General features: G+C 46.1%; 1 protein-coding gene across 1 annotated transcript in view; it reads right to left on the reverse strand.

The window, feature by feature from the left end:
- Positions 1-15,450, reverse strand: part of abca2 (ATP-binding cassette, sub-family A (ABC1), member 2) — a 203,868-nt gene that overhangs the window by 59,085 nt on the left and 129,333 nt on the right. The window contains 2 exon segments of the mRNA XM_073466441.1: positions 1,940-2,054; positions 2,371-2,473. Of these exon segments, the coding sequence (XP_073322542.1) occupies positions 1,940-2,054; positions 2,371-2,473 (218 nt within the window).

A 15,450-nucleotide genomic window follows, 5' to 3' on the forward strand; every position in this document is an offset into this window, starting at 1 on the left:
TACTTTGTCCTACACATCCATTAAAGTGGGCTGCTGTAGGTTTGTTTGTTTGGTTATTTATTGGTGGCAAGGATCTTTTTACTCTACCATTTGCAGTAAATAAAATGTAAATATTCCATTTAAAATCAGCCAAGTCAAGCTAAAATAGTCATTCACTGCATTAATTGTGTAAAGACTGTATTTCTCATCATTGTAACGTTATTTTAGTTGTAAGAACTGTTCTTTTCTTTCAAATATAAGGAACTTTCTAAATGACAATGCACAAACCTTTGAGTGGTAGTGTGTCTGAGGTTTTGATACACACTCTAAAATAATGTGACTTAATTCGTAAATATCTGTGCAACAGTGGCTTTTAATCCCCTTCAGTGGATCCCATACTTCCAATAATGCATCTGTGGTATGATAGGGGCAGTGCTTCTCAATTAGATCCTCTTTCAAATGATATGCCCCAGCCGCTAACACAGGCTTTATAATATATTTATATATTTTAGATATATTTTTATATCTATATATTTTAGACAGTTTTCTGTAAACTGGAGGGTATCTTTTTTATGATGACCAAAATCATTTTATACATTATGTTTTGCTATTATATTATTAATAATACTACTTTTTTTGTCTTCCTAGTTGACTTAGGGGGTGATATGGTGGGCTTCTGCCTGGCCTCTTTAGGCATTTGGCAAGCCTTGCAAGTGGATAAGTGGATGCTATTTAGAGAAACAATGGTTGTTATTTTATTGTTATTTTAAAATCTTAACAGTGCTGCCACTGCTGGCTCAGCTGGAGATTTCAGCTGAGTCAGAAGTCTGAAATATCGGAGCAGAAAGGACATTGTGCCTTCAGGCACTCTGTGACTTGCTGTGACTGAGAAGTTTCAGCAAACATGTTGTAAAAGACAGAGGGAGGTGCAAGAGTTGTCACTCTGTTAACATGGACATTTTATCAAAGAAGAGAGTGCAGACAAGAAGGAAGGGTCACAGACACACAGGTATGATGATAAGAAATAAATACAGAGAGAGAGAGAGAGAGAGAGAGAGAGCAGCTGCATTCAACATGTTTTTTTTAAAAAGATCAGCACTGTTATTCATTAGGATTAACTGGATTAGTTGTGCTGATAGATAATATGCTGTGCTATGATATTAGATATTTTACATTTGACTATTGCATGGCAACTGTTATTCAGTGTTTTCCCAAAATTTCTTTCCTCACAGGGTTGAAATACCACTGAAATAGTATTGTAGTAATAGTATCATGACAAACTGAATCTAAGTCATACTAATTACATTACAATTACAATTCTGCTCATACATGTTGTTTGTTACCACTACTGCTACTGTGCTCTCTATATTTTTTTTGTTACCAACAAAACCCAAAAATGACTTAAACCAGCAAGATGTTAGTCCATCCCTTAATACTTTATGACTTCCCCGCCCTGTCTGTGTCCCTCAGCTCCATTGGTTGGTCCATGGTTCCTATTGAAGACATACATCTTTTAAAACACCTGATAAATATAAAGTTGTTTTTTTAGCAAATAGTGGATTTATTGGGGACTATTTTCAGCAGCTGCTTAACCCACATTTGGAGCTGCAGTGAGTATTTGTGGCAACAGGATGGTGTATGTGGGACAGAGTCAAAATAAACTACAGTGTATGTGTGTGTGATCATGTGGTAAAGGAACATGTCACCCAGTGCCACCATGTGTCTCACTGATGTGTTTTTGATAAAATAATTGAGGGGAAGAAGATGGGTCAGGCTAGTACAAGCACAACACTTGTCAGTAGGATACATTCAGTATTGGTTTGGCTCCTCACATGGGATTTGTTGACAGCAAGGAAAATATAGAATATAACCCATCTTATCGTTAAAAATTACCATAATAATAATACTACACAACATAGTAGTGGTGACTGGCGACAGACAGATGATCAGACAGTCTAACCTCTTTGAGCCGGTGCTCCTTCTCAGCCACAATGTGCTGAATCATCATGGCTACTGAGTAAACCCAGGAGATCACCATACACAGAGGCATCATATGCTCAATCACGAACAGAAAACTGAAAACACATCAACAACAATACAGGGTATCAGGTAAGTACCAAATACACACATTTTTAGACCACACCACATTTCAACTGCATCAGTCTTCAGAATTCCAAATGTGTAACACCTATAAAATCAAATCATCAAACATTAATAAATGATATAAATTAATGCAATTTATATAAACTGTTTGAAATACACAATGTTTCAAATTGAACATGAAATATTTTTATGATACATATTCTTCTCCATCTCTGGCTACTGTCATGCTCAACATTATGACATGAACAGAACCACAAAAGAGAAACCATGACAAAGGCCATTTCTTACTCGTCTCTGGTGTAACATGGGTAGGGGAACATCTGAACGTAGTTACCAGGTTCGACCACATCGTGGCCCACAAATGTGTTGATGATGGCTCTCTCTATCATATCTAGAGGAGAGGAAGAGAGAGAAAATAAAGTCAGAAAATTGAAAACTGTGATAAATGTGCATTGCATTCACACTTTGTGAATTATTTGCTAAAAAACCCTATCTAGTATTTATTAAGTCCCAAACTCCAGTCCCGTTTTGTTTGAATTACATTTCATTTTCCTCCTCTAACTATTGGTTTCTGGTAGTTGAATTACTGTTTAAATAATTATTTATAGCTACAACAAGGAGCTTTAATTTTTTGTTGATTCTGGCAGCCGCTTTGGACAAAGGATGATGGTGGTGAAACAAAATCAACATTGTTATAGCACCGCACCATACCACCAGACTACAGAGCAGCTTCTCTCCTCAGGCTGCTCAGCACTCTACCATACAAAATAGTTAAAATTTTATAACTTATCCAACCAATAAAGTTTGGAATCTGACCTCATGACAGGCATTTAGAATTAATCTAATAATTGTGAAGAATTAGCCAGTTCTTGCTGATGCAAGCTTATTGCTTATGTAGGTCATATAGAGGCATCAGTATTAAACTGTGACTGTTTCATAACCTATTAAAAGTTTTGTCAGAAAAGTTGAGATCCATACACTCCTGCCATACACAAATGCAAGTATAAAGGACATTATACATCATCCTAATTGGGATTTAGAAATATATCAAAGCTCTGCCTATTATATTGTGTTGAACATGTAATGATTCTGTCAAGATTATAATGAAAAAACATATAATAATTCTGTCGTGATTACAATGAAAGAACATGTAATGTTTAGCCATGATTGAAGTTAAAAACATAATGAAAATAAGAAACAGTTAGAATCAAAATGAAGAATCTAATCAGTTTAGCAGAGCCATTGACCGGATATCACAAGACTATTAGTCATCAAACAGAGACGAGCTGAAATGTCCTTATAAGGACATAAACTAAGCCACTGTCCAGAGTACTGTGGACATGCATTCCTGAGGAATGATGTGCTCAGAGTCTAAGAGATGTGGAGGGGGCTCAATCGAAAAGAGTATATAAACCAGAACCACTGAGAGAACGGGGTTCTTCCTCTCACTTCTTCTTTAGATCAACACATGAGACGGAGTATGTGAGCAGCCTAAACATCGCAGAAAGGACTGCAAGAAGTCCATTGCAGAAATCGTCAAGGAAATAAGAGCGCAACAGATTAACCATTTTACCAACAAACTGTGTATTACAATTTGGACATTTAAGTTCTTTTGTTCACTCTGCTGGCATGAAGTTTGGACTTTGAGGAAATTAGGGGACCTTGGGCGGAGTCGAGAATTACCTCAAGGACTTGGACTTTCAGCAGAAAGGGAAAGGCTTGTCCAGCTCAACGGCCTGACCCTCTTATCTCTACCAAATATAAGTATTTTAAACAGCTTCAGCTCCTTTAGATTAATTCTTATTATATATTGAATTGTGATTGATACCAATACGTAATTTTTAATGAAGGTTATCAGTGATTAAGGTAAGTATGAGCTGCATGCTTTGCCCTTGCTAAAATGATGCAATAAAACCAACATAATGCAGTTAAAGTAGAAGTTGTGGACATTGATTTTATGATTCTTTGATGGAAGTAAAAACTAGGTAATAAGTGTGCAAAATATCTGACAGGTTCTCAAAGGTTACTCTAGCCTAGGGTTTCTCAACGGGGGCGGTACCGCCCCCCAGGGGGCGTTCTAAACATTGTGGGGGGGCGCTGGGAGTGTGAGGGCTGAGAGGGGGGCGCTCAGGCACGAATGGGGGGCGCCACAACTTGGCTTGTACAAAGTTCATTTGAACTCTACATTTTAAACTTTCATGGTTTCCCAACTTTTTTAGTGCAAATAACCGACCTAAATAGTCTACTTTATGGGTGTTTCAATAAATTCTACTGAGCTACATGTTATGAGATCGGTGTGTGTCCTTTTAAGAGCGAGAGCGGTGTGTGTGTGTGTGTGTGTGTGTGTGTGGTCGAGAGAGGTGAGCGAGCGAGAGTAGAAGCGGTCTCCATAGTAACGCCCGTAAACAAACCACAGCAGCATGGAAACCCCGGGAAATCCCGGGAAACCTCTTTGAGACCCCTTTCTGACACTTGGCTACTTTTGACAGCTGTCGCCTCGAGCCCATCTAATGGTTCGTGGGCTAACACTTCAATAACCAATGAAAACGTACACAAGCACGATTAGGCCTACGTAATCACATTTAATCACAATCCATTTACATGACAATCAAACATGGCGGAAAATAAGAAGAAGTGCCGGCAGTACAATGCAAAATCACATAAATTATGGATTTATTCCATCACCGACGAATGTACATCTGCCGATGTGCCTGCTATGTGAGCAGGTTTTCTCGAATGAGGGGATGAAGCCGTCGCGATTCTGCGCCAGTCACCAAGGCCATCCCGCTCAGCAACGACAGTGTGGCCCGGCGCATACAGGAGATGTCCATGGACACTGAGCAACAGCTGTGTGCTACGTTGCGCGGCTGTCGCTTTAGTGTCCAGCTGGATGAGACCACCACGGCCGACAACAAAGTTCTCCTGATGGCCTATGTCCGTTATGTGTCCGGGAGGGATCTGCTTGAAGATTTCCTGTTCGGGGAATACCTGGCCACAGACACGCGAGGGGAAACCATCTTCGCCGCCCTGACGGAGTTCCTGCGGGAGAGGGACATCCCGGTGACGAACATCATTGCCTGCGCCACGGATGGAGCGCCAGCTATGGTCGGCAGATACCGGGGATTCCCCACCCTCCTCAAGCAGCAAGTCCCCCAGGTGTTGACAGTGCACTGCACCGTCACAACTTGGTGGCAAAAAAATGTCCCCGTCACTCCATCAGTCCCTGGATGTCGCGGCGATCAACAAAATAAAAGCCCATGCGCTTAATGATCGGCTCTTCAGACAGCTGTGTGGGGAAAATGATGAGGCCTTTAAGCGCCTGCTGCTCCACACAGAGGTGCGCTCGCTGTCAAAGGGCAACTGCTTGGCCAGGCTGTGCGAGCTTTTCCCGTCAGTTATTGAATTTCTCGACCAGACAGACGCAACCTTGAAGGCCAAGCTGTGGTCCTGTCGCCATGACATTTTTTACCTCTCCGACTTCGACGGGAAGATGAATGAGGTCACATTGAAGCTCCAGGGGGATGGGATGACGCTGGTCCACTCCAAGGCCACCATCTGCAGCTTCCTTGCAAAACTGGAGCTCTACCAACAGAACCTGGGGAGGCGACAATTAATTCACTTTCCGCAGTTAGCCAAGGTAGGTTTTTGAATTAAGGCCAGTTCATACTATGCAAGAAGAAAGAAATGTGTGATTGGTCAGAATGTGGAAATATTAGGCATTTCATATTTCATACTAGAGGTTGGACTGCCACCTCCGTTGCCTCTTTCTTTCCATCTCCTCCGCAATCACGCATAATAAGCTAATTCAAACGTGTTGTTCTCCTCCTCCTCAATCAACACAAAACTTGCCAGCTCCGCTAAGGGGATTCCCTTAGCACGCGTTACGTGTACTGCAGTGGGCGGTGCGTATGAGGGACTCCCAGGAGTTTCTCCTGAAGTAGCTAGCCTATGAATGCCCTGACCATGAGTATGAACAGGCCTTTAGACTACGTTTTATCTCTGCTCTCATGATAAAATGAAATAATAGTTTTACTGTGCCTGTTCAGGTGTTGGATGAGCTGACGGATAGTCACCTGCTGCTCTACACCGACCACTTGAAGGCAGTCAAGGCTGACATGGCGATTCGGTTCAGGGACCTCGAGCAGTTAGATGTGCCTGACAGGGTGATGGAGCCATGGCAAGCAGATGCTGTCAGCTGTGAGCCAGAAATCCAGGAGAGCCTCATTGATCTCCAGAACGACGAAGAGGCAAAAGCAACATTCCGGACCTCTGGTTGGCGTGCGATGTGGGTAACGCAAGGTCAGCGTTTTCCCCCGTTGGGGGAGAGGGTCCATCTCCTGCTCCTCGCTTTCCCCACATTGTATCTCATCGAACAGGGATTCAGCCAAGTTCTCCACATGCAGACAAAATACCGCAACCGTCTGAACCTGGTTAGCTCTGGTGCTCTCAGACTGAAACTAACATCCCAGTGTCCAGATGTGAAAAAGCTGGCAGCGGCCCACCAAGCACAGGGCTCTCACTAGGTTGCTTTGAAAATAAATAAAGCGTGTACAGTGCTATATGGTTCCCTTCTTTAAAATAGGCTTTTTAAAAATTCTTATTTTCCTTGGTTCATGTCAACGTCTCAGTCCTCAGGCAATGACCGTTGCTTTTCAAATGTTTAATAAGCCTCGAGCGCATTAATTAACGCACGAGCGATTTCTGTTTTTTTATTGGTTCATTCACTGTTGTTCACGTGAAGTGTGCATGTTTTTGGCATCTCTGACTACATTAGCCCACTAAAACTCATTTTCAACAAATTCTGCTGTGGTGGTATTTTTCTTCCCAAGTTCCACGTTGCTCAATACACCTTGGGTTATTTTCAAATGTTGTGATATTGTGAAGTGATATAAACGTTAACCACTTCTATTCAGACTTAATATGCAATTAATTCATCATCCCCAAAGGCTGTGTGGCCTTTCTCTCAGTAGAAACACCAGTTTGACTTAAATTCTATCTCACAGCTCTAGAGGTGGTAAGAGGATCATGGTATGGTCGGGGGGGCGTTTGTTCAAAAATTTAAATCCCATTTCAAAGTAACACTTTGTAGGGTTTGGGACCTAACCCTTTATAATTGAGAGCTGGTCCAGTACCTCCTGGACAGGGGTAAACTCAGGATCTAATACGTGGCACCCAACGGTAGGAATCATCGTGCCAAAAAGAACCCCAGTGGGGAGGGGGTAGGGCCAAGTCCAGCCGACAGCGCAGAATAACCCAGTAGTCTGCCAATTATCCCTGACTCAATGCGCGACGAGAGGCTTTGAGAGTCAGACGACTCGACACGACAAAAGAAGCGACATGGCTGAAAAGGATCAGCCACCAGTGACAGTGGAACCAGCGGCCTCTGATTCAGCCAAGGAGGAGGTGAGGAGGTTGAGGTACCTAAAGTATCAGGAGCAACCAACAGGCTCCCCTGCAGCATAATCCTAAGGGGAGGTGGGATCGACTCCTAGGATCCAGCAGTCATCGACTTCCTCAAGAAGTGTAACCCAGGCAAGGGACAAAGCACCCTAGGGGAAGAGTTGGAAGAATACGAATGGGAGGGATGAGATCTACTACTCAGAACAACTCCTGGGAGACCAGGTGGTGGCAGTTGTGGGAAATCCTGCGCTCCCAAAGACAAAAAAGGACATACAAACGTGATTGGATTGGTGGCTCGTGGAGCTGACCACTTGGCCAGAAGGTAATATAACTACCGTGGTACACCCATCCAAAGAGTGCGACCCCATAATAAAAATGATGCCCGGGGAAGAGGGAATTTATCCAGTGCTGGTGAATCCAGAGGCTAGAGCAACTAGCCTCTACGAAGAGTGTCAGCCCCATCTGGACAGACTATGAGCAAAAAAGAGAGTCCACGCTGCGGTACTGGGGGAGGAAGAGAAGCTCAGTGTCGCTGGGAGTCATTAGGCGGACCTAGGATCGGACGGCAATAGCAGTCACCACTCCGATCACGATGGCGACAACCAACCCAACTCGGCAGAAGAGGAACTAGAGGACAACTTGTGGCTTGACTCACCGGAGCCTAAAACCATGGCTCTTTCAGTTTCCCTGAGGACCGCAGCCAGCAGTCCAGAGGTTAACATCCCACTTCGAGGGAATGAGGAAGACAGAGATGGAGTGAAATGGAAAAACGTGAAATATATGGTGGCATGCGAAAAATATTGCACGCCTCGGACGCTAAAGGGCCAAAGCGAAAAGGAAAGACAGACAGCAAACATCCCAGGCAGCCCCCAACAGGAATAGAGGAGCTGGCACCTGAGCTATGACCTGTTCCCGAGGGGACCCGCAAGATCTCTAGTATGATTGGACTAAAGGTCTACCATTGGATCGGGAGCCCCTGGGACATTGGAGGTGATGGGCTGATAGTCTTTACTAACAAAAACCTGAAAATCTGTAACAATAAGTGGAGAAAACTGATAGAGAAGGCTGGAGAAGAAGACCGGAGAGAGTTTAGAGACCAGCTTGGCCAACGACCCACTTGGCCCTGGCCTCCAGGGAAAGTGGTAACAAGTAGGGCAAATCTTTGTTACTATGCGGTACTGCATCTGCCAACTGAGGCATACCATGGGCCTGCGGACCTTCAGAGATACCAAAAAGAAATGCTAACAACCTTAGAAAAAGGTGTATCCAAGGCAGCCGAGCTAGGCCACCATAGAGTGGTCATTTGCATCGATGGACTGAGATCCAACGACTTGCCATGGGAGGAAGCAGAAAGAGCTGCCATAGCCGTCTGCACATGCGGATGCCTATCCTACACCGCACCTGCACAGAGATTGTGATCACCACCTCCTCTACACAACACCAGGAGCGGAGGGCAAAGGTCCTGACAACAATGAAAAGGGAGGAAGAGTTGAGGGGTGAAATCAAAATCAAGATAACAAAGGAACCACCAGCCGAAGGCGAAGCAATGCAACCAGGACAGGAGAGTTCACAGTCCACACCTCGGGCAGAGAAGCCTTCGCCACCAGAGAGAGTGTGACTGAATACACCGACGAGAACATCCACTCCCTCTCCCTGCCGGGACAAGGACTAGCTGGCGGCCAGTTATCTGCAAGACCAAGAGCAAAAGGGATCCAACCCGTCAAGCTCAAGACCTTTGGAGAAGATGCCTTCGCTGTCCCAGGTAGTGACCCCCGCAGCTCCAGGAGACGATTTCAGTGACTCGGGAGGAGAGGGGGACAATGCCGACAATGAAGTGAGTGTACCTTCAGCTGCCGAGCAGAACGTGGTGGTACTGAAGGACCTGAGAATAGGACAACGCAAGGGGGAAAAGAAAGCCATGGAGATCATCAACGTGCACCGTACCCCCGAGAGGATGGCCAGGGACCTGAACTGGGGATTTGTAATGACCAGAGATGGGAGACAGGCCTATACCCCAGAAATTAGACAAGCAAGCTATGACCTCCCAGATACATGGCTCAACAGACTGGGCAAAATGCAGACCCTGGAGGTAAAGGCTACCGTAGGAGAGTGGGCCAACCTACTCTTCATTAGCCGCCTGCAAAGAGTTGACCAGCAAGTTCGGAACAGCATATCTGGCTGTCACCCAGGACGTCATGCTGAGAAGGATGAAGAAAACAGCCTACAAGTTTGCACAGCCAGGCCACCTCCTCCTCCGCAGTATAGAACACCACCTCCGCAACAGTACAAACAACAGACGGAGAGGCCAACAACCAGCCAGGCAGGACTGCCACAGCCAAGACCTAAGCTGGCACCAGTACAATAGGTCAGCTACATACCTCCAGAGGAATACAAAGGACAAAGGATGCAACGCGGTGGCTTGGGGGGCTAAGGAAGTAATGGCCTCTAAGGCACCAGTCACCCTTGAAAATGCCAACTATGTTGGGAACGAAATCTACGCTAAAGTGGAGGACACCCACCACCTAGTTGACACAGGGGCTGAGGTGTCGATGACCCTCAGAAGCCTTGAGACTGTAGGACACCTCAAGGTCCAACTTGCCAATGGGACTATTGAGAAAATGCCATATGGTGTATGGAAAGGTATCACATGGGTGAAAGGCCCATATGACCTAGTCCAAATAAAAGACTTGGAAGAACTAAACAAAATAAGGAGGTTTCAAGGCTCATGGAAATGACGGCTAAACAAGTTGCAGACAAGAGCGATGAATCACCTAAAGGCTGGTACAATGAGGTGGACATCCCAATGGTGACCGAACAAAAGGTACAGGAGAGTGACTTCTCCCCGGCTGGGAAGGAGAAGCTGAGGTGGATGATCTCCCAAGCAAGTGTGGCTCGATTCAAGAACAACTGTGGAGATTTGGGAACCAATAATGTTCACACCATTGAAGGGGGAGTACACCTACCCGTACCCGTTGAATCCAGGGGCTGTCGAAGAGATGGACATGAGATAGTAAAAGAACTAAGCATCCCCAACAGCCAAATACAGGCAGTGAAAAAGCCTGACGGCTAGATTCCACCAGATATATGTCTGGTCCGGCTCCACTCTGTCATGGCTCTGCCACGGCAGCGGAGCTGATTGGTTTTCACTCTGTGTTAACTTCCACCAGGTCCGCTGCGCTGCATGTCTGCTCCGTCCCAGCTCCGGCAGTCTGCAGCCCTCCAGAGCAGTTATGCAGGACTTCTATTTCTGGTGGATGCCGGAGTACGGGGCAGCAATTCAGCCGAATTCAGCACAGAGCAGACAGGAAGTCACACACTGAAAAAACAACATAACATCCGGTTAGTTTTCAAAATAAAACACTCCATGCTGACGCCAGCACAAAAACCTCAAAAAAGAGACAAATACAAGCACTTCTTCTAATGCTTCGGTTGGGAACACTTGGTGTTGTTGTGTTTATAACACATACCTATAACTGCGGTTGCATGTGATCATATAATTATCTAGGGAATTCCTTGGTCTCCTAACTCCAGCTCTGAAGATGCTGCAAGTAAAAAAGTTAAAATCTTGCATAGATCTGGCAAATAGATTCTTTTCCCTGAGGCTATCCAAGCAATTGCAAAGGAAAACAGCCTTCACCCACAAAGGCAAGGCATATGTGTGTCAAAGGTTGCCATAGGGATATAAAAACTCCCCTAATGTCTTTCAGTCAGTGGTGATGGACATCCTAAGTGACCTGGGAACAACTATCTACATCGACGATGTGTTCATCACTGACGACACCGAGGAAGAGTGATAGGAAAGATCACTACCGCAGGACGGAAGCTTAACCTTAAGAAATGTCAGTTTGGACAATTCCAAGTGAACTACATAGGTTTCCAGGTCTCCACGGACCTGGGACTCTCAGACGGTTACCGGGAGAAGGTGAAGCAAATCAGTCCACCTACCTCGGAAAACGACCTACAAAAGATATTCGGACTATGTAACTATGCAAGAGACCACGTCCCCAGCTACCAGAAGTATGCCAAACCACTTTATGCCTGCCTAAAGAAGAAAGGAGATAGTGAGGATGGTGAGGATGGTGAGCCCAACAAAACCTAGGCATGGTGGGCTACGGACCAAGACAACCTGGAAAGGTTGCAAGCAGCCATTCAGGCAGCCATAAGGTTGGAACCAAGGATCCTTACCACCAGGCTGAGCCGAGGTCAGCTGTGAGGACAACGACGTGGTGCTGAGGGTGAACAAGGGAATGGTGATCTTGTGGAGCTATACCTTGTTGATGGTGGAGAAGATATATCCTCCAGAGGAGAAAGAGCTGGCAGTACTGGCCAAGTACTGGGGCGTCTTGAAGGAACTGGCGCAAGGCCAGAGGATCAAGGTCATCACCCAGAGTCAAGTTCACCGATACATTAGGAAAGGTACAGTAGAAAGCACCAAAGTAACGAACACAAGTTGGGGAAGGTGGGAAGATATCCTGCTCGACCCTGGCCTTGACATTGACCCAACTCAGCCGTCCATCAAGAAACCCCAGAAAGCGGACCCAACAGAAGTAAGACCCTATGAATGGGTTCTCTATACGTATGGATCCAGGAAGGGACGGGACGATACAGCTTACTAGGGCTTCATTCTCAAGCAAAACGGACAAGAGCGCTTCAGGCAGAAAGGCCGAACTTCCAGAAGTGCACAAGAAGGAGAGGTAACCGCAGTACTGGAGGGGTTTCTGGAACTGGACAAAAGAAAAAAATATGCCAAGATAATAACAGATAGCCACCATTGTGCCTCAATGAGGACCTCACCATTTGGGAAGAAAATGGTTTTGAGGGAGCAATGGCAAAATGGTGGCCCACCAGGACTTGAGGAAAAAGATAGCTGAGTTGCGGCTGAACATGGACCTAAACGTGGTGCATCAGAAAGCCCACATGAAGGAAGGAGCTCACTGGTGAGGAAACAGGAAACATAACAGTGGTCTCTTACCACTGTAATGCTGATGACACCCAACTGTTCCTCTCCTTTCCCCCATTCTCCAACACCCACGTTGCCACGCGCATCTCGGAATGTCTGGCAGACATCTCTGCTTGGACAACTGCACATCATCTCAAGCTCAACCTTAGTAAAACTGAACTCCTCTTCATCCCAGGGAAAGAATGCCCTCACATGGACCTGTCAGTCACTGTCGAGGACGTCACGGTGTAATCTAGGTGTAATCCTCGACGACGGACTAACCTGCACCCCCAACATCACTGCCATGGCCCGATCCTGCAGATTTGCCCTTTACCATATACGCAGGATCCGGTCTTTCCTCACAAAAGATGCGACGCAACTCCTGGTCCATTCGCTGGTCATCTCCTGCCTGGACTACTGTAACTCGCTCTTGGTTGGACTCCCAGCCTCTGCAACTAAACAGTTGCAACATATCCAGAACCCTGCAGCGCGCCTCATTTTCTGTCTACCCAAATTCTCCCATGTGACCCCCCTCCCCCGTGACCTCCACTGGCTTCCTATTGCGGCCTGCATCAGGTTTAAGACCATGGTGCTGGCCTTCAAGGCCATCAATGGAACTGCACCCATCTACCTCCAAACACTGGTCAGACCACATGCCCCTGCGCAAGCACTTCGCTCTACTACATCAGCTGGCCGGCTGGTACCGCCATCGCTGAGAGCAAACAAAGGCCGCCCAGTGAAATCCCGACTCTTCTCTGTTCTGTCGCCTCAGTGGTGGAACGAACTCCCGACCAATGTCAGGACAGCAGAGTCACTCGCCATCTTCCGCAAAAGACTCAAGACTCACTTGTTCAGACTTCACCTCGACCCCGCATAGCGTGACTCCCTCCCCACCCCCCCCACCCTAAAAAAAACAAACAAACAAACAAACAAACAAACAAAAACATATGCACTTGTATGTTCCTACCTTTAGCACTTACGTCATAGCACTTATGAACTTAAGGTATCCTTGATAAATAGCAGCTACTTTGCTCAGATGAGGGCTTGAATATTGTTTCTGTCTTTTCTACTTTATCAGTGGTGATATGTTGTGGTTTCTCGCTTGTGACAAATATACTTATTGTAAGTCGCTTTGGACGAAAGCATCTGCTAAATGCCCTAAATGTAAATGAAACAATAAAGTAGATCGCTATGTGGAGCAAAGAAAAATCATCTTTGTTGGGATCAAGGAGTGGGACGAAACACACAAAGGAAGGGTAGTCCCAAAAATGTCCATGCAGGGAGTGGTGCAGGCCAAAGGAGTTGGAAAAGAAGCAACATACGAGTTCCAGGAAGCCAAGTTTGCTGTGTTCTCAAAGACTGTGAAGTATGTGGCCAATACAACACTGGCCCCCTGGGAGTGACAGGAAAGAAAGGTGAGAAATACCTCCTGGTGCTAGTAGACTCAATGTCAGGATACGTGGTTGTCAAACCAGTGTGAAAAGCTAACGACAACAGTGTCGTTAGTATGCTTGACCATGTCTGCAGTAACATTGGGGTACCCAAGGTGCCATTGTCTGTTCGTAGACAATGGCACTCATTTCCGCAATGCCCAAGTGGACCAGTGGTGTCAACGAGAGGGAGTGATGAGAATCTACTCGCCACCCTACACCCCCCAAACCGGTCCCTCTTGGAGGAAGCAGTTCGGGCAGCATTGCCATACAGTTCCCCTCTACGGGCAGGTGGCGTGTAGCTACAACCCAAGTCCCACTGGTGATGAGAGTATATTGGGACCCAGCTGGTCCAGGATACACGTCAGGATTAGAGAAAATAACTGACGACATGAGGGAATTGGCTCAAGATAACGGATGGGATGGACCATGAGAGATCAGCACTTGGGGTGACCTTATTGAAGAGGATGTCAAAAATCCAGACGCCCTGCTGGAGGATCTACCTGACGTCCCCTGAGAGGGAGGAGACAGGGGCACTAATCTCGATGCCTGGGGGAATACTGGAGCCAAAGCCAGAGCAAAGAGCACTGAATTCATTGTAACCCCAGAGGTATGGCATCGTAACGGTGTGATGCAAGCCTCCGGCACTCTGGCCGCCAAGGCAGCCACACCCATAAGGCTGGAGCAAACCCTGAGGGTAAAAGTGTCAGTACAAATGGCCACAGTCCCATACCCAGTCCCCATGTACTCGGTTGGGGCAGACGTCAAGGTTGTTGAAGACCTACCAAACCCTACCACATCAGAGCCAGGACCGAGAGAAGAAAGGGGACGCCTAAGATCCTGGGTCCGGCGCTCATTCTCCAAAAGTTGGGGACCAGAGAGAAGCAAGAGACAGTAAATTTGTGAAGAAAAGAGAGCTGTTTGTGAACAATGCTACGGAAACTAGGATTGACCCTTATACCCGAAACAGAATAAATTACAACGATCAAATTACATTTTTGGAGCTCAAAAACGAGTTCATATGGTTGAACTATCCCAAGAGAGACTTTGAACCTGTGGGGCCGCACTGCTATGGCTCGGGAGGATTGTTCTGCAGCAAATGGGAATACGCGCAAGACCGGATCTGACAGTCCCAGGACACAGAGTGTATTTGTCCGAGATACTTAGTGAAGAAGACCTACAAAGATATCAACCCTATGAGATATATCAACATATCAGAAGAAAACTGCAACCAGTGCTTAGTTGTCCAGAAGGATCCCCATGGATCCAGGTGGGTATCACACTATGCCAGCCTGATACAGGAAATGTATGTAGACGTCTGGTTAGGATCGTATATGATCTGGAGCAGCAGTCCTGAGATGTACCGTCATCTCCGCGTGCAAGAGAGAGATCGGAGGTGCTATGTGATCGAGAACCAACACCTTCTTCTACGAACCACAGTGACGCAGCTATGCAGAGACAACAGAGGGATGGACATGCCTTTACACCAAACCCGAAGTCCATGGGGCACCCCCGGGACCCCACAAGATCCAGATGAAGAAGATCAAGAAGAAGGTGCAGAACGTATGGAAAAGATAATTCCCACCTAAGGCTGTATGT

Source organism: Pagrus major, chromosome 5, assembly GCF_040436345.1.
Source record: "Pagrus major chromosome 5, Pma_NU_1.0".
Taxonomy (NCBI): Eukaryota; Metazoa; Chordata; class Actinopteri; order Spariformes; family Sparidae; genus Pagrus; species Pagrus major.